The following is a 20359-nucleotide window of genomic DNA, read 5'->3' as shown; positions in this document are numbered from 1 at the left end:
TTGGAGAAAGTCGATCATTCATAAGCATTTTTATTTTCTCTCATTGGTTTCAGTTCCTTTGAATAATTAATGTATTTTTCGAAATGTGTCAGCAAAAGCCATAATAGCTCTTGGTGTCAGTCAATGCTGTAATGGCTCAAACTTTTCTACCAGGCGTGAGAAATTGGAACACAGTGAGTAGGTGTGAGATCGAAGTTTTCGATTCGCAGGTGTGACAATCACGCTAAAGGCATGGAAGTTGCAGGTATAAATGCTAGTTGCACTTTACCCGAATGGCAAGCTGCAAAACTGACTTTCTTTGCACCCTGAGGTTCCTTCCTCTCCCCGACTTATCTAGGAAGATCGAACGGCCTATGCTATCAGGCGTTTCGGGAGGGGAAGAAGAAAAGAGAGCGAAAAGTGAAGACAGCCTGATACTCAGACTATAGTGTTTAGGGAGTATCCCGGAGTAAGAGACACCAAGATCATGAGTTGATTCTTTAGCTAATTAAGAAACGCGTTCTGAGAGCTTAGCGAATATCACACTCAAATTTATTTCGTTCATCCCAAAACGTTTTAAGGAAAATGTTAATCTTTGTAGTCTATTTAGATAGCTTGAGAAAACAGCCGTAATTTCGCGACGTCACCACTGACAGTCACTACATCTGGAGGGTCGTTACTTGCTGACCTTTCTGGATTTGGCCAGAGAAAGAGGCGGAAATCGAGTCAAGTTTTACTGTGAAATGTTATCGCTGCTTTCAAAGGTTCGCTAACTTCAGGGGTCGTTACTCCACCCTGCACAGCACTGGCGATAGTTTGAGTTCAAAAAAAAATATACTACGTTATATTTTGTATATGTTTTTCTTTTGTAGCGAAGCTGTCAATTCAATTCACACTGTAACATGGCAGCTGGGGGAAACGAGGATGAGCGAACTGGGCTTATTTCAGGGAATGCAGTTGACAATGGCTTAGTTTATAGTGGAACCTACCCTGGTTCTTCTACAAAGAATGATGACGTCACAGACGGACATGTTGATAAGCTGGTGGTTACCCTGTGCATTCTCATCACCGAGTTTTGTGAGCGCCTGACGTTCTACGGACTGGTAGCAAATATGGTGTTATTTTGCAAAGATGAACTAGATCTTCCCGCACCGTGGCCCTCGACAATTAATTTGATATTTTCAGGTTAGTATATTTCTGCCAGTTAAATTTGCGCCTTATAATAATGGTAATAACGTTCTGCTCAAAGTTAGCCTGAGTAGCAAGCGTTCCCGCGCGAGTTCGTCGAGAACGTTGGGACGAGAGCAAAAAGAAAAAAGGAATGACGGGGGAGGGGGAGGGGAGAGAAGTTACAATAAATGATTCTAATACCTTATTATCACTTATTTTCGCGCGACTTTAATTTCGCGAATTTGGAATAGAAATATTTCGCGGGACTTAAATCTTGTGACTTTGACTGGAATCGCCGTTTTTTTAAGGTAATTAAGTTTCGCGGATCAAGTACGCTGCTGCTCGTTTTTTAAACTTGCATTTCTGCATTTTATTTAACCATAACGGAATAGAAATGCAACAAGCAACTGGCTAGCCTGCGTAGCAGGCGCTTGGAAGTAGTGGGCGCAAGAAAGAACGAACGCACGAGAGGGAGACACGCGAGGCATGCGTGTCTCTCTCTCGTGCGCCCCGGTTACGCAGGCTAGCAACTGGCTGAAATGTTCAACAATGTCAGCAACATAGCATCTTTTAGAAGTAAACTGCTATAAACGACCGAAGCAGTATTTAACCCGATAGCGCTGCCAATTAGCTTTTAGATAAGGAGCGCCTCAATGTTTTCAAACATTCTGGCTGCTGCATAGGCGGCGGGATTTTTTTAGCACGAGCAAAGTTTTGGCAGAGGAACTATGAAGCCGTGCGGACTGCTTTTAAAATTGGCTTAAAGGGTAGTCATTTTTTCTGGTAACAATTATGGAATAGGGATACTGAACATATATTTGAAACCAGTGACTTGAAAAGGGGGATCTACTGGAATTAAAAGTGGATTTGTTGAATGATTCTGGTTGGGAATAGAGCCAGCACAGCGCATCTCAGAGTTTTTGGGAGAGTTCTGCTTGAGTTGCTGGTGTTTTACCCTCTGAGAGACGTGCGCCCTCTAGAGTTGCTGAGTATTTAAAAGTTGTACCAAACTAACTCATAAGCTAGCTAGACGATGTGTAAAAGTTGACAGTGCTTTTAATGTTACACGAAAATGTCAAGCCTAGAAATTTTTTTCCATACCTTATTCCATTTAAGATCTTTTAATTTGAAATTAAATTTGTTTATGTTGCAGTAAATTGGAGTTAAAAATAGACTTGCAACAACAGACTGACTTACTTGTAAAATTTATCTTCAAAACCATTTCGGTCATTTGGGGTCATTTGGATAGAAAGGAACTCTGTTTTCACTGCTCCTTACAATTTACCATTTTGTATTTTCTATTTTTAGGTGCCTGTTATTTCATTCCTTTAATGGGTGGATGGCTTGCCGATGCTCGTTTGGGAAGATACAATGTTATTTATGGAAGCATGTTAATTTACGCTATTGGAACTCTCTTGATCCTCCCAGTTTCCTATAATGGCATCGATCATAACAAGACAATGAGATTGGTGTACTTTTTATTGTCCCTTGTATTGGTTGCACTGGGTACTGGGGGAATCAAAGCTAACGTAGCGCCCTTAGGAGCTGATCAGCTTGCAAGACATGGGCCGAGAGCCGTCGAAATCTTCTTCATTTGGTTCTACTGGTTCATAAACCTTGGAGCACTAATCTCTTTTACAGTTGTTGTGTACATACAACAAAAGTATGACTTTTTTTACGGGTACTTGATCCCGGCAGGTACATTGCTTTTAACCATCACTGCCTTTGTGAGTGGCCGTAACAAGTACGTAATCAAACCTCCAGGAGGAAGCCAGCTAATCGAGACCGTGAAAATAATCTATCAGGCTGTTAAAAATCGCCAAGGTCAAAGCGGAGAGATGTGGCTGGATCGGGCGAAGAGTAGATTTGGAGGGGCGTACACTGATGCGCAAGTTGAAGACGTCAAGACTTTGTTAAGAATTATCCCAATGAATCTTCTATTTGTCATGTTCTTCGTAATTTTTCCTGCTCAGGTAAGTTTTTTTTTTCAGTCAGGTTCACGTACTGCCCGCTCATTTATACATGTAACTAATCACTATGGCGTCTACTCTCCACGGTTCCACAGCTAAGAAATCAGGGAACTAAAAAGTTCTCAGCCCTCATTCACCTGGGCTCGATCCTTTCCGCGGTCTAATTCCTTCTAGAAGAGAGCGCTCATTTGCCAAACAGTGGCTGGTAATCGAGCCTATTATCCTCCCTAGCCTTGGGGGGGGGGGGGAGGGAATCTGGCAGAGCTTTTTCGCAGTCTACGTGGATCCTGGCCCTGACTATGTATTAAAGGTCTAAGACTGACTTGACTCCTGTCGTGGACTTATGATTGTTCCATTATCTCATCTACTCACTACCGAGCTTAGCCCTTTAAGCCTCAATATCAACAAACAATTTCTTATACATTTCCTCTAATTACTCGACTGTCGCAGCCTTTTCCATCTGGCTATTAATATGTCGAAAGAAAAATGATTTTGGTCACTATTGAATGACTTAAAGCATTTTTTTGTCTTTCAAGATGCCTTTGACAGTTTGTCGACTTGTGTCAGTAACACAAGAAAGCTCTTTGAAGTACTAAGGGGATTCTTGATAATTTCACAGGCGGTTCACACCCTGCGAGCAGAACCTTCACTTGCACCAGCCCCTCCCCTAAGCCAACATTTTGCCCTAAGTGAGAAGTAAGTGATAATGTTGGCTTAGGGGAGGGGTAGGTGGGCAGTTTCCCAGAAACCTTAATCGATTCATAAGAAGAAAAGGAGGCTTTGTCTGAATCACGTCAAACCTTTGAAGTCGCCGCAGCACAAACTTCTGGACTCTTCAACCTTGTTCTCTCTCGTCGAACTGTTTTTTTCGAGTGCGAGTATTTGTCCATTAGTTGAAATGACTGATGGTCATAACCTAGCCCGCTATTGCAAGCGCAAGGCTATTAGGCCTGGCTTCGAAACTAGATCCTCGCAACATGCCGCGCATGCTCAACAGAGATGTTACTCGATTCATGCGAAGTTCGAGTGTGCCATAATCGAGCAAGGAGGGCAAGAAAAGCTCAGTGCTGGCAGCAGGATGAGGCGTTTCTCTGCATCTCAAAACTTTCCGCTTCTAATGAAAAAAGCTCATTCCATACGAAACTGTAGTTTGAAACAGAGAGTAATAAAAACAAATTAAACGGAAGAAATTAAAAAGGAAAGGCGGAACTATTAACGCACGAAAATCACTAGTTACAAATGTATAGTCATGAAGCCAACGGTCAATCGAAATAGGCCATTTCACAGTTGCAGATGCAAACAAAGCTGGAGTTGACCTTCTTTTCATACGACCCTTCTTGCCTTATTATAGTTTTCACTATAATTTCAAAGGAATTAAAAGAAAAGAGGCCTTAGTAAGTTGTATCAAAACCAGGCCAACCTCAATCTCACTTTCACTCAAAGGTTAGAGAACTAAGCCTATACAACTGTTACTATTTTGCTGTAGCCTATGACGGCTAGTGCAGCGTTTACACAGCGCACCCTTTTTGGGTAACTGTAAATTAGAACACCTATTGATAACTTGCTTTTACAGTTGCAGACAACATGGCTTATCCAGGCCACCTACATGAAACTGGAGTTTCAGAGTTTCACTGTTCCACCAGCATCCATCTTTTCCTTCGACATTATTTGGGTTCTTGTAGTAACTCCCATCGTCGGTCAAGTCATATATCCTCTTCTAAAGTCCTGTGGTATAAGCTTTACTTCGTTACGCAGGATTGGTGTTGGAATGCTTTTTGCTGCAGCATCTATGATTGTAGCCGGTCTAGTGGAGATCATAAGAAGGCGAGAGGTCGAAGAAGGACATTTCTTTGATCAAGTTGTTTTTGGCAAACATCGCCAAGCTTCAAATCTGAATGTTTTTTGGCAAATACCACAGTTTTTGGTTATGGGCTGTGCTGAAGTACTGGCAGTTACAACAGGTAGGCACACGCTCTTATTAATTATTATTATTATTATTATTGTTATTATTGTTATTATTATTATTATTATTATTATTATTATTATTATCATTATTATTATTTATTTATTTATTTATTTATTTATTTATTCGGGTTTTTTAAATTGTGGACTGCTCAAGGTCCTCATTTTTGTCGCGACCAGCGGAAAGAAAAGATAGTGCAAAACCAAAAAATAAAGATTTATTCCTTTGTTTGAAAGCTTTTATTCTTCGACCGTCGCGATGACTAGCCGCCCTTCGCGCCCTCGGCGGAAAGTCCCGGCATCACATCACTCGATCCTGGTCGTCATTTCTCACAGTATTGTTAGTGGTTTGTAAACTTGTGACAAGGCATTGTTTTGGTGGTCAATACAATAATTTTTTTCGAATAAAACATAAAAAAGGGATTTAGTTACCAGAGGAAAAAAATGCTAAATGGCCGCCGTGATGCCACGTGCAAACCACGAATTCTCCCTTAATACAGCTAGTTTATCCCCTGAAATCTCTACCATCTTGTAAACTTTGGGCTCAAACGGATAACTGAAAACTCTAAAAGTAGTTCCTTGGCTTCAATAAAAAATCGGGAAAATCTAATCTAAATCTAATCTTACTTTCAAATGCAGGACTGGAGTTCTCGTATTCTCAATCTCCAGAGCACATGAAGGGAGTTGTTTTGGGTATCTTTTGCATCTCGACCGGTATTGGATACTGGCTGTCCAGCTTGCTTGAAGTCATAGTTCGCTCAGCTACCAACAACAAGTGGTATCCAAGCGAAAATCCCAACGAAGGAACGATGGAATGTTACTTCTTTCTGTTAGCTGGTCTAATGATTGTCAATTTTGTCATCTTTCTGTATGTGGCTTCAAGATATAAATATAGGACTGCACCGAAGGAGAGTGAAAAAACAGCAAATGACAGGGAGGAAGACCAGCTTGATGAACCTGAAGTGTGATGCTCTAAAATTTGTTTGAAAACCTAAACCAGTCCATCATGAAAACGTCCTAACAAAGGACTAGCATGCATGGGAGATGCTCGCCCGCTACGCGTTAACACTGAGGGTCATTTGTTTCAGGATGTGCCGGATGGTGCAAACTGATTCAAAACACGTGAGAGATGGAGCCTTCCTTGCCTGCCAGCAGCCCCTTCTACCCAGATCACGCGCATCTTATTTTCGCCTGGCTTACTATCTGAGAGTCCTGGCACAGGCTACACTGAGAGAAAATCCGCGTGCTGAATGGATAAGCTTTGAAGAATATTAGGAAGCGATTTTCCGTGAGGTCTATACGCTATAGATACAGTGTGGCGCGAAATTTTTGCGGTCGAGTTTATTTTTGCCATAGCGATTTTTTGTGTTTTGCGGGAACTAATTTTTGCGATTAAGATAGAATGGTTTTTCTTGCTGCGAGTTAATTTTTGCATTGACAATATTTTCGTTTTCACTGAGTACGTGAACAGAAATACACACTTTCAAACAATACTATGGTGTGCGTTTCGTTTCTGAACTAAAGAGACAAGTTGTAAATGAACAGACAAACAGAACAGAAAAATTCCTTGTCTCGTTTTGGTGTAAAACTTTGGAATGAACCTTGTATTAATTGTCATATTAGAGATCTTCCTAAAAAGAAATTTACGAAAGTGCTTCACAGATTGCTTTCCGACATCTTAAAAAGAGAAGATGACTATATTGAGACGTCATTAATCGTTGAAAAAGTTCGATTAACAGTTAAGTGATTTCTGTACAAAGTTTTCGCACTCCGTCAATTCCTTTTTCGTCTTTCCTTAGTAGATTTAATCTAATTAAAATAAAACTATGGTAGAAATATTATTGATTGTAACTTAAAATATTTTCCTTCCTTTCTTTTCCTTTCACTTTATTTTTCTTTTAACTGATCCGCCTAGATTAGCAATTGCTACTTTGCCGGCCAGTCTTTTGTAGTCAATATTTTTATTAAATAAAGTTGAAATTGAAGTTGAAGTTGATTCTTAGTGCTGTATTTTTGTGTAGCGAATTTAATTAGCGAATATTTTCTCTTGAATAAATTTTTACTGAAAAAATGTTTGCGGTAATTTTATTTTGGGAATCATTTGAAAAATCACAAAAATTAGAACCCGCAAAAATTTTGTGCCACACGGTAGGTCTATTTTCACGCTTTACGTACATTAAACATGAAATAATCTTAGAAAAGCCACTGCAAGAGTTATTCATCCATGAACAAAAAACATAAATTACTATTTGGGTAAACTGTGCTGCTTTGTGGGAGGGTCTCAATGGGGTTAATCGATAGGCGTAAAACGGCCAAAAATTTAGTCGATAGCCGTAGATATTTTAAGGAAGGTGCTAAACTCACTCATGGTTGCGTTTTTTATTTCCCGGCTACTTTGACTCCGTACGCACGTTAGGCCAAGCGCCTTTTAGGTGTTGACCAGGACCTATACTCCATTTCCGCCGCTCTCTCGAAGAAACAAGTTTTTTCCACAGCGAAAATCTGGCTTCTTACTGGGGATTAATATTTGTGATTTTCAGGAGGCGTGCCCTCGAAATACTAGTGAAACAACACGCAGAGATGTCACTGTTTGTAAAACACATTGCCGATAAACAAACAATTCCCTGTAACAATTCCCTGTTTTTCTCTGACGCTAAGGTAGACATTGCCATGCCTAGTCCCTGTCCAGCTGTACGGCGTCTTCCCACGCAATCTCGGTCAAGGCATTTCGGTGGCGTATCTGAGAAAAAAACTCGCTCGGACCACGTGACCCGAAAAGCATTAGCCGCGCGGAATAATGAGGCCTATGGACAAGGCAACGGCAGACAGTCGTTCTGTACCCATTTTTCTATATTGTTATTTTAAGAAGCCATTACCCCTTTTTCTTTCTATTTCTTTAATGTAGGGTTTTCTTTTGCTTGTATGGGGTACAATACAGATGAAAACTAGGGCCTGGTTTTCACAGAGTTTTCAAGTTTTCCCACAGAGTTTTCGAGACTTCCCCACAGAGTTTTCAAGCCGCTGTAAAAGCGGTTTTAAGAACACAAATCGCCTTTACCTTTCCTATCTTGTTATTAGTGTTACAATCAAGTGGTGGTTTTGTTATTGTTGCTCCGTTCCTTCTCCTAGCTCTCTCAACCGTCGATTTCTTTTTACGCTCCTGATCCTCGTAGTGCGGCGTCATTCAGGGATTTTCTAACCCCAAAACACTCGTATTTCGCCTTTATATTCTAAACAGCAAAACAGTTGGGTTTTGTTTCTTTTTTTTAATCCTAAAAATCGGTTTTGAAGGAGCGTTGGAGCCTCTCTCAAACGCCCCCACGTGGAGCTTCTCATCCTACAATACTGGTCAAAAATCTTGAAAACTTGTGTGATTTTCCCCTTCCCCAATGTTGATTTGGGTATTACAGTCGTCTCAGTGATCCAAAATACGCGTAACTCAACATTGGGGAATTGACGGAGAGGGGCACATTTGAGTGACAACAAAGTTGTGAAGAGTGAGTGAAAAAAAGTTTCGAGAGAATTCAACAGAAACTATTTCTGTTTCAACGATTTGTGACGGGTATAATTGATTGTAGCCTGCAGAACAGGTATTATTTTTCGCGTTTTTAGAGAATTTTAGCTATTTGAAATAGTTGATATACTATTTATTGTATAAGACTCCAAATAAAAAACGTGTATGTACGTATGTATTTATGTATGTATGTATAGGGAGAGGGGTTGAGAAGGCTCCATTTCCCTTTTCCCCTTAGTATTGACCCCTCCCCCTCCCCTTCCCTTCCCCTTTTTGCGCCTGTCACGCAGGGGGAAGTACCCTGCGTAGAATATTTTTATATTTGTATGTATTGTTCACAAGCATTTATTGAACCTCGCCAAGTTAGTTTAGTCCAAAGTGCAAACGGAACCACAATTGCGGATCAACAAAGGAAATAATGAATAAGGCCATACTTGGTTTTAAAATCTAGATTTAAGAGGATTTAATGAACAGCTCGTGAAATGTACGGACCTAAGACTGACATGCTTTTTTGAAAAAAATCGAAAGTCAGCTAAGATTGAAGCCGGGCCATTTACCAGCAAGTTTTCCTTGACAAATTAGTAAACCCTGGTTGAAAAGATTTCCTCACTTTTAAATCAAGGGGAAAAACTTGGCGCTTATTCCCCATTTCGAGAAATTAAAATCCCCGCGAAGTCTTCCCCGCAATTCGTCACGTAACGGTTCTCCCTAATGCGTGATGGGACAAAACGGCTGCGTGGGAGACTAATCCTCGCGTGATTATCCAACCCTCCGATCCGTGGCTGTCACGTCAATGTTTAAAAATTGTAACGATACACATGACATATGACACATGACATCACTCAGCCTTGTGATACGGTGTCAGAAGCCATGTGACGTTGTTTGTACATCCGTCAACCCACATGACTTCCCGTATTCCCAGAGAGATTCACCTTCCCTTTTTTATCTGTTTCCGTTTTGTCCGTCGTTAAAATAACTATGCAATTTTTATTTCAGTGAGTAGTTGACTTAATTATTTTTCCTTTCGTTGACATTGGTTGTTCAGATGCAACACTCATGTGGCACGTTTGTCTATGCCTAGCCTTGGTGCCTTTACTAACCCAGGGAAGTGTCTGAGTATCATGTGATAGGCGAACGGCTAAAAGTTCGTTCTCTTGAAGAATCGAATAAGCGGACGAATGAAAATTCGATGATCACTGATTTGACTCTAGGCATCGCGTTACGATATGTTCCGATCACATGTCCAGCGTCACTTCAACTCAACTTCTTTGAAAGCGTTGAACCTTAAAATGAACAAGCATAAAGCATGACCATCCCATTATCCGCTAGAGATGGCTGGCTACTAGTTGACCTTTTTTAGGTTTTTTGAACGTTTTAGCTGTGGTTTTTCTTGATACTTGGTGGCGGAGTTTTGCTGTGAAGATCGCTTAAAAGGTAAGAAAAACCTAATAAATTGGCGCGCAAATATGATAAGTCGGTTTATAATGAAGGAAAAGTTTTTGATAACTGGTTCGAGGGCGGCACATGACGAAGAAGGTTCTACAGGCAAGAGCATGATTTTCTTCAGTATACGAAACGTTCGGGGTGCGCGGTGTTCAACGGCAAACAAAATTTTTAAGAGAGTGAAATCTTAAGTATTTTTAGTTTCATTTAATTTTTCTTCTGCTCTCCTTTCGATATGAACCCGGTTCAGTGGTAGACCCGCAAATTTAGCCTTATAACCTTACAGAAGACCAGAGAGAAGACTTTCAATTTTAGAACAGTGTTTCAATCTTCTTTTCCGCGGAAAATACGTTTAAGTGAGATTTTAGGCAACGGAGCTTAAACAAATCGTTGGGCCCGGTTTTTACGAGCTCTGTAAAGTGGAAAAATTTTAGGCTAGGTTTATTCCAGTTTTTAAGTTATTTTCTCAGTTATACGATCACAATTTATCAAACAATTACAAAACTTATTTTAAAAAAGCTAATCAAAACAAAGCTAAACATGAAGAACTCCGCTTAGCCTTTTTTTGCGAGTAGTTCTTTATTGAGTGGTCATGCCTGACCCATGCGTGAGTAAAACCCATATTTTCCTGCAGATAAATCCATACTCGGGGAAATTATTGTATTAGCAAAAAAGTAATGAGTATAGTGAGTATCTAATCTTATAAAATAACTGAGATAGTACGCGTGATCTGATTGGTCAAAAACCTATGGTTTATTATACCGGTAAACCCATAGAAAAAGGCATCCGGACCACGAGCCATAAACAAAACCGGCTATTGATCTGCAAACGATTTTAGAAAGGCTAAAAAACAGAACAAGTTACTTACCCATCCCTTCTTAATATTAAAAGCGTTGGTTTTCACATTTTATTACTGAGCGTCACAATTCGCTACTGCCATAGCTTTAGAAGTTATAAAGTACAAAGCTGGAAAACAGTTTACATTTCACGACGATGCCAAATCGCAGAGAAAGACAACAACTGTGTGAATTTCTGGTGTACAAAGTCTCTAGGAAAACTTAACAATGTGCCAACCAGCAACAAAACGGATAGTTTTAGCATTCTTGATTTATTTTATTTCAAAATTAAATTCCTTAATCAAAGAAATTGTTTCAAAAAGAGATCTCTGATCAAGATATGGTACAAAATCGGCCGCTGGAGGTTGTAAACAAGCTGCCAACGATGATGAAAGATGTCAGAGTTTCGGGCTAGTTTTTTCCAACATTTGCACAAATTATTCGATGATATCGATGCCATGACCTACCTCACACCACCTGACTTCACAAATCGACAAATATTAACGCCAATATGTGGCTACGGCAAAGAAACCTTTCTCCACCACTGACATATTTCCATCGGTCGCTGTACGTACATATAAAGTTACATGCGACAACTTCGCAAATGCAGCCACGTCGTTACCGCAGCATTTCTTGATCATAATAAAGTCCAGGAAACAGATCTTAAACCACTGCGGCTTGTAAAAAGTGAATGAAGTCCTCCATTACAATAGCTGCCAGTTTCCTCTGTAAGCACGAAATTCTTACGGATCGACTCAACAAAATACAGCTGCGTACAGTCTGATGTTCAATCAATTTCTACTTCTGTAGTAAACAAACCATGAACGTATTCTTTCATTGTACGTTCGCATGAATATGTTTTGACTTTTCCTGTAAAACAGCTTTCATAAGTTATCATGTAATGAGTGCAAAAACTCGTGTTTTGAAGTGCTGCTGTTTGTTGTTTGACTGAACTGAGTTTTGAGAAAGTTTAGCGCTATTAAATCGTGAGTCGTGATTGGCTTATGATGACTTTAGAGAGAAGACATGACTTGATCACGGTACTAAAATCATATTTTTTACCTAAAAGACTCCATTTTATTAAAAGTTATTTTATAAAAGCAATAGACCACACTTTCTATGGGTTTATCGGCGTGATAACCCACTTGGGATGTTGGGAGAACACTCGAAAAGCTTGTAAATCACTCGCCTTCGGCGCGTGATTTACAAGCTTTTCTCGTGTTCTCCCAACATCCCGCGTGGGTTATCACGCCGGTAAACCCATAGAAAGTGTGGTCTATTGCTTAATTGTTGAAATTTTTTTTACTGAATATAACGTGTCTTTTTGCAGACATATCTGAGTTTATTTGCGTTTAGTCACCATGGCAGCTCAGGGAAATGATGATGAGCGTGCTGCACTCATTTCAGGAAGTGGCGTTTACGGGGGCTTGGTTTATAGTGGAAACCACTCTGGACACCCTGACCCTTCTCCTGGTGATACCCAGGCCACCGGAAATGGAAAAAATCGGCTGGTTACCCTGTGCATTCTAGTGACTGAGTTGTGTGAGCGATTGACGTTCTACGGATTGACAGGAAATCTTGTTTTATTTTGCAAAGATGAACTGGATCTTTCCGCACCATGGCCTTCAACTATTATTTTGATATTTATGGGTAAGAGTAATTCTTAAAATTACGTTGTAATAACTGATGACAAGAGATCATTTCAACTGATCATTTCAAGAGATCATTTCTCTTGCTTACATCAGATTACTTCAGATTTAGTGAGGGGATGTATTTTTGCTTACTTTTCTCGGGATAAGTTAAGTGAGGAAAATAAGGAACCCTTACTTTCGCTGATCTCTTGACGTCAAAATGTTTAAATCTTAAGTGGAACCACGAACAGCAGGCGAGTGGTTTCCCTGTGAAGTTTTGAACACTTTGACTTCATTTTTATGATTGATAAGAGTACAGACCATGGAATGGATTTGCCTTTCTATATAATAACATTGACAGTTACCCGATTATTGTTCCTGCACTTTTTTAAGCCCATTTCCGTTAACGTTTTGCGGAGAATCGCCCGAGAGATCCAGTGGCGGATCAAGACCTTCAGATAAGGGGGGGGCCCGGTCATCCAGACCCTGGGATAAGGGGGGGGGGCGGTATCAAAAAAAAATTTTCGGCCCCTCGGGCCTCAGTCTGGTCTAAAAATAAGGGGTTGCCGGGCCATAGCTCTTGACCATTCAGCGCGCGAGAAATCGCTCAGTTCTTGTAAAATTATTTATTTTTTGTTACTTTTTTTCCTGTTATCATGAATGAGCAGACCATTGTCCGTAGGTGACATAATGATCGCTAGTCCAGTCATACTTCGGAAAAAAAGTTTTAACTGATAATAAAAAGGTATTATCTTAACCCCTCAGGCACCTGCTACCTTATTCCCTTGCTTGGAGGATGGGTAGCCGACACATACATGGGAAAGTACAACGCAATCTATGCCAGCTCGTTGTTATACCTCACTGGAGCTTTGTTAATGCTCCCAGTTTCCAACGACAAAATCGCCCATAACAAGACAACGCGATTAGTGTACTTTGGATTGTCCCTTGTGATGATTGCAGTGGGCACTGGAGGAATCAAAGCCAACGTTGCGCCCTTAGGAGCTGATCAGCTTGAACAATACGGGCCTAGAGCCGTCCAGAGATTTTTTAATTGGTTCTATTGGTTTATTAACGTAGGATCGCTGGTGGCATTTACAGTTGTTGTGTATGTGCAACAAGAGTACACCTTCTTTTATGGGTACCTTATCACTGCCTGCAGTATGTTACTAGCTGTCCTAACCTTCGTCGTCTCCCGTAACAAGTACATAGTCAAGCCACCAGGAGGTAGTCAAATCACCGAGACTGGGAAAATAATCTATCAGGCGATAAAAAATCGCCCTCAACCAGAGGCAACGACGTGGCTAGACAGAGCAAAGATAAGTTTTGGTGGAACGTTCTCTGAAACACAAGTTGAAGATGTCAAGGCACTGTTGCGTGTCATTCCAGTATTTCTTCTATTTATCGTTTATTGGGTAATCTACGCACAGGTAACTAAATGCTCAGTTCCGAATATAAGCTAAGTCATAAAACATACCAAAGATACAGTTTGCTCTATGAAGGTTCGGCAATTAAATAGTCAGTGTCATTTATCAGTTAGTACACTTATGGAGTCGAAAGGACGCTTTTTTTATCTTGCAAATGAGAAAAAAACTAATTTTATTAGAACCAACTAAATTAGCTTGCTTTATAGGTCAAAGGCCTTATGTAGCCTAAGCGAAGAGGGGAGGAAACATAGTTCTCCTTCTCGATCATTCAATACATATCATTGCCATATATATATAAAGGCAAATATCTTGAAAACTCAGTTTTCCCCTAATCTTAAGGAATGTGTCTATTATGGGTCTGAAGCAGTTTCTGGGGCCGATACTCTCTACAATGGCCTATACGTGGAGGTTCCGCCTGAAAGGGGTACCTTTTTCAGGTATAAGAAAGGGCGGTAAGGATTTCTCTTGCTAAAGTGAAAAAAAAATACGGTAGAGAAATTTGTCCGTTTTAAGTCTGTAAAAAGGCCCAAAAGGGCTAACAGGTGCTATGCTATGGATGTAAAAAAAAGTCGAGAAAACGCTCTGGTTTTGTGTTCTATTCATATTTTTAGGACGTTTAGTGCAGTTACAGCAGTTAAAAGGGATGCAAAATTCTAAACTAGGCATACCAAAGGGTTACCAATTATTAATAGAAGGTATACGAAAATAGCATATACAAGGGTGAGGGGCTGGACCTTGGAACGAAGCCTCCCGTTTAAAACTTGCCCGGTCCCTCGCCCCCTCCCCGCTGGAAGTAGTTCTCTTCTCTCCTAGAAAAAGAGATCTTTATACAATCTAAATTCATTATTGATTTATTCTTATTTTATATTCAGATGTCGACATCATGGCTTATTCAAGGCACCTACATGAAACTAGAATTTGAAAGCTTCAGCGTTCCAGCGGCATTTCTATCCATTTTTGATATATTTATAATTCTTCTTCTCATTCCGTTTATGGATCATGTCGTGTATCCCATTCTCAAACACTATGGAATTTCCTTCAGTCCCTTACGCAGAATTGGGGTTGGAATGTTGTTAGCTACAGGATCTATGATTGTAGCGGGGCTGGTGGAGATAAAAAGAAGGCATTCTGTAGAAGAAGGACATTTCTTTGATCAGGTTGTTTTTGGTGAGCATCGCAACGCTTCAACGGTGAATATCTTTTGGCAAGTCCCACAATTTCTTCTGCTTGGTTCCAGCGAGGTGCTGTCAGTTATTACAGGTACTTATATCATAATTGAGTAATAATTAGTTCTGTTTAACCATATTTAGTACTCGCTGTGGTTAGCCAAATAATTAAGCAGTGGGGGCAGTCACATCCCTTTAGCTTACAAGGTAATCTAATTTTAGATAAAGATTACTTTCGATTTGTGGAACGCGTTTTCTTAGCGAGGCGGCCATTTTGAATTTTGCAGTCAGCTAGTGCAAGGACCAGAGCCGAGGGTAAGCGATCGGATCTATCCGAAGCGCGCTTTGTTAGCTAGACTTGATACAAGTCGAGCTCACGAATTTATTACTGAGCGAAGCGAGCTTTTAGACCTCGAAATTCTCGAAGCGGCCAAGCGAGCGACGAAGGACTTTTTTCAAAGTCTAGGTGATAGCCCGTTGGAGGAGAATCACCGCGCGCTTATTAGTCAGTTCCCGCGCCTCACGATTCGAAGAGGACGCTCGGTTACTAGGACTTACCAAACGCCTTCCTGAATAATAAAAGTATTTCTAGGCTTTTCCGCAAGAAACATACGGTAGAAGACAAAGCTTTTTCTGGCGTATCCTTAAAAAATAAACAACCCTGAAAACTTCTCTTTTTTCATTAGAAAAGTTAACGAAGTTATTTTTATTGAAGGTTAATCCCTCTCCCGATGACAAAATGATAAATCTTCTAATATTTGATAACCTGCAATTGTTTCCCTCACTACAACTTCTCCAAAAATTCGTAGTAGAATGACGACGGCTATCGCGTTTTGTTCCCGCCAAAATGACGCTTGTTTGCAAGCGCGCGCAGTAGTTAGCATTGAGAAAATCTCATTCTCTTGGTCGTCCTTGTATTCCCTTGTATTAGAATCCATAGGTCTCTACAAGAGAGGATAAAGGGGACAGAGAAGGCATCCCCCATACACACCCTATTCCACAGGTAGTTCGTCTCGCGTTATTTTTAAGACCACAGATCCCAAGGGGAATTAGACAACAGCCAATCACATAGTGCGAATGTGTTCCCCGTGGATGACCCACGCTAGCCATGCGTCCTTCAGGAATTGACGCAGAACAAAATGGCGGAAGACGCTGAGAGCGATATTGCTATTCGTTTTGTCGACGAAAACGACTACAGAGAGATTTCTGCTAAAGCTGTGTCAGAGAAACGGAAATTAAAAAAGAATCGCCCTTCCTCTCTTGTATAGAGCTAACAGTACAGCAGGGAAATCCTTAACACACTGAATATCCTCTCAGAATCAGTTATAATTTACATTTTGAAGAGAGCAATTTCTGTTTTGATATTTATTCTTTTATTAGTCTTTTATTATTCAACAAAAATAACACTTGGCGTCCTACTTGCTTTATTGTACAAACGACCGGTTTCAATAGACCGGCGAAATTTCGCATTTTATTAAAGCACTGAGGTCACGAAAACTTCGAGTTAAACTGATTTCATGGGTTGTCAGAGTCTAGCGATTCCCTTTTCCCAGGTGAGCGCCGACTCATTTCGAGTCAATATTCAGGAATGCTTTCAATCTCTTTACGCTTTCATTGCCTTGCGCCCGACATGTTTTGCACGGCGTTTAGTCAGGCGAAACCTCCACGAAACATCCACTCAGCGCGCGAGGTAACTTTATCCCGATTCTAAAAATAACTCGAGACGAATTACCTATGGAATGGGGTGTGTATGGTGGATGCCTTCTCTGTCCCCTTTATCCTCTCTTGGTCTCTATTATTAAATATATAGAGCTATAATATTAATTTTTGGACTTTTCTATGTGAATAGGGCTGGAGTTTGCCTACTCTCAATCTCCTGACTACTTGAAAGGAGTAGTAATGGGCATGTTTCTGATCACCGGTGGCCTTGCAAACTATATCACCAGTCTTATTGTTGTCATAGTCAGATCAGCGAGTAACAACAGATGGTATCCAAGCAGCGACCCTAACAAAGGAGAACTGGAATGCTTCTATTTTCTTCTAGCCTCGCTAATGATGCTCAATTTTGCCATTTTTATGTTCGTTGCTTCGCGGTATACTTACAAGGTTACGCCCAAAAAGATTGCACAGAAAGAGTATTGGGTGAAAGGAAATCAAGAAAATGAACCTAAAGTATAACAATTATAATTACTGAGCTTAGGTTTAATTAACACGAGCTTTGTTTCATCTTGAAATCTGATGATTTCGTAGGAGCAAAACCAAACAACTAACGGACAATAACGTAAGATTTGACTGGTTCGTCGGACAGACTCCAGTATGCGCGGCTTTTGGTGCATGTTTTGGTGACAACGCAATGCATTCTAAGCTGAGCAAATTGTTGAAAACAAATTTTCTAGATAATTCTGGAAGTAAAAGATTGGGATGAAGATTGGCCGATCAAACGATGTTTATCCATCTTAGCGTTTTTGTTCGCGTCAAAAGGACGTTTTTATCCTTTTCGCAGTGGCTGATAAAACGGATACCAACAACGAACACTAAACAGTTCTGAAAAGGCAAAGGAAATCGCCCAATATTAGAAAGAAAAACTCTTTAAGAGCTTTTTTATATGTCGACTGTACGTACAAATATATTTTTAAGGATAATCCTAGAAATCATACGGGATAATCATGTTTTCCAGCTGGAAAGAACGGGGTTTTTCCAAGCATTTCTTGTCAGTAGTTCATCTTTTCGGTATCAGCTCCTTTGTAGATTAATTTTGAGTGTTTTTAGGATTTTAATCAGCTTTTCAATGTTGCACTATAGTTAACTTGACCGACATCTAATAAAATTCTCTGAACTAAAGTTGTGATTCTTCCTCTACTTAATAACCTGTAACTGATTACGATAAGAAGTCAAGAACTCGCTGATTGTTTAAAATCGCTCGTTGTATGACAAGGATACATATAATCTTCTTTAATTTACCATACTGTTTTCAGTAGAAGGAATTGTATTATAAACCACGCATTTGTCGAGTGAAGTGAGCATGTGTCTCGCCTGTGTTCAAAACTCATGTATTTAACTGCATATTTTGCACCAGTATGAGGAATGAAATTTCGTTCAGGAACTGCTCATTTGAATAACAACAAGTAAACTCAGAATTCCACACATGACAGTAAAGAAAGAAACTCTGGTGCAGTTCTTTGCAGGCGATTTGTTTTTGCTGGAGTAGTCACGAACGCCGCCAGGATTGTTACACAAATCACCCTCGCAGCAAACCGCGCCGCAACTAGTAATGTTAATGCCAGAAGTCGCTAGAGAACTCGTCTTCATCTGCTGACAAGTCATGTTGCCCTCTAACTGTTGAAAGCTGCAGGATGATTTGATGCTGCAGTTAAGGATAAAGCCTTTGATATACCCAAAAATGGAATAATTCATGCGAACACTAGCGATACCACAGGAATCGTAGGCGCTTCCCAGGTCACTGCAGTCAACAGTGTCAGTGGTATTGTGACAAAGACTTGTGTTGGATATCACAGGATGGCTCAAATTACCCCCTAAGGCTGCGTCGAAATCAGCTTTACACTGAAGACATTTGATAGCACAAGCTGCAAGGTAAATGACGATGTTTTCTTGATTCAGTCGAACAAGCTAGAGGGTTTGGCTATACTTTAAAGGATGGGGCAATGTAGACGCTAAATCAATAATTTTTGTTATACCTCCTTACTAAAAGCGCCTTATCCGATTGAACGCCGAGCGTATGACTTTCCATATGCGAAAAAACGTTTTTAAGCAAGATCAGAGGAACTCAGTTACTTATTTGCCTGGGGAAACATTAACGGCTTCGTGAAAACTCACCTCCCCCAAGATAAAAGTATTTTGCTAATGAGAATGGGAGAAACCTAATAACAAAATTATATCGTGTTACAAGTCAAAAAAGAACATTAAATGAAGCATTGGGTTCATTCTCTCGACCGTACATTTCTTCTCTTTCGCTTCAGACCGACGCCACTACTCTGGAATGGAGAATGGCCTTTGGATAGGCTGTGAACAAGCTTTCTTGTAGGGTATAGGACTGGGGAAAAGAAAGCTACAAAGTGCGACGATACGTGAGGGGAAAATAGAGGGGAAGTCAGGGAACAGGCTTGTGTGCCCCTTACATTCCACGATCCGCCGGGTTCTTACTGCAGGCTAGCGGTTGACCAGCCTGAACAAAAAACGACCTGCAATTGCACCCTAGGCATAACGAAAATGTGCGGACGTACAGAAATGTGAACGACCAAATCTTATATACGGAGCTGCGAAAGCTTATCTTAACTTTTTTTTAGTTGTGCTTAAGTCAAAAAGCAAAGGCTTTTACAACTTAACCAACCGTGTTTAACGTAACAGTTTTCTCTGACCCAGCTGTTTTAGCTATATTATGAAGAAGGTACCCTTCCTAGTAGGTACATCACGCCCTTTAAGAGACGCTCGATGAGAGACGGGTATAACAAACAATTGAACTGTCAGCTGAAAGAGGAAAGATTGTTAACGGATAGCTTAGAGGTGTGATCCCAAAAAACAATTAACTGCCAATAATTGAAAAAACGGGTCGGAATTTAAACTAATAACTGAGAAATTGTCGAAAAGAAACCTACCACTAAAGGGCTCTTGTTCGTTAACTTTTAGAGGCCCATTTAAATACTTGCGCAAACACAACGCGCTTTACTGATAGTACGAGTACAGTAAAGACCACACGAGTTGTGTCGAGAAGAAAAAGCAATGAATCTATTCAAGTTCATGGCCTTTTTCTTTGATTCTTATCCCCAAGCAGAACCTCCGCTACTAACCTTCTTGCACTGCAATCACCATCACAGCTGTTAACAAAAACGTTTTCATCATGAACCTTATTCTTCGTTATGTTGCCACTGTTACGTCCTCTGAAACGTCATAATCACGTACATGCACGAGTGTGATGCGCGCTCAGTGGAATTAAGAAATGGTAAACGTGCAGCGTTCAACCATCGAGTTATGGCCGGATGCACGCGGGAGATTGCATAGCACGAAAAAAGAGTAAGAGTTACTCAAGGCATAGCCACATGACATGACAATAAAGTTAATGATGACATGGTTTTTATAACATTTGACTAGAACGAATGGAAAGTATACGATGACTAGCTATGCTATGCCAGCTTTTGAAGTGGTACTCCATAAAGACCATTGTCTCTTTTCTTATTGAGACCCACAAGCAGGTGCCGGGAAAAGGAACTAGTCAGCAAACATCAAAAAAGCCGAAGGCTGACTGTACA

The 20359-nt window shown here is 40.4% G+C and overlaps 1 protein-coding gene across 1 annotated transcript; it reads left to right on the top strand.

The window, feature by feature from the left end:
- Positions 1-857: 857 nt before the first annotated feature.
- Positions 858-17952, top strand: LOC140926228 (uncharacterized). The gene is made up of 9 exons (XM_073376003.1): positions 858-1164; positions 2458-3122; positions 4693-5080; positions 5721-6045; positions 7622-7707; positions 12216-12524; positions 13271-13932; positions 14802-15189; positions 16945-17952. The coding sequence occupies exons 1-9, from the start codon at positions 882-884 to the stop codon at positions 17271-17273; spliced, it is 3435 nt and encodes a 1144-aa protein (XP_073232104.1). The 5' UTR covers positions 858-881; the 3' UTR covers positions 17274-17952.
- The last annotated feature ends 2407 nt before the right edge of the window (positions 17953-20359 follow it).

Source organism: Porites lutea, chromosome 2 (assembly GCF_958299795.1).
Source record: "Porites lutea chromosome 2, jaPorLute2.1, whole genome shotgun sequence".
Classification (NCBI taxonomy): Eukaryota; Metazoa; Cnidaria; class Anthozoa; order Scleractinia; family Poritidae; genus Porites; species Porites lutea.
Note: the sequence above shows the minus strand (reverse complement) of the source record. Positions and strands in the feature narration are given on the sequence as shown.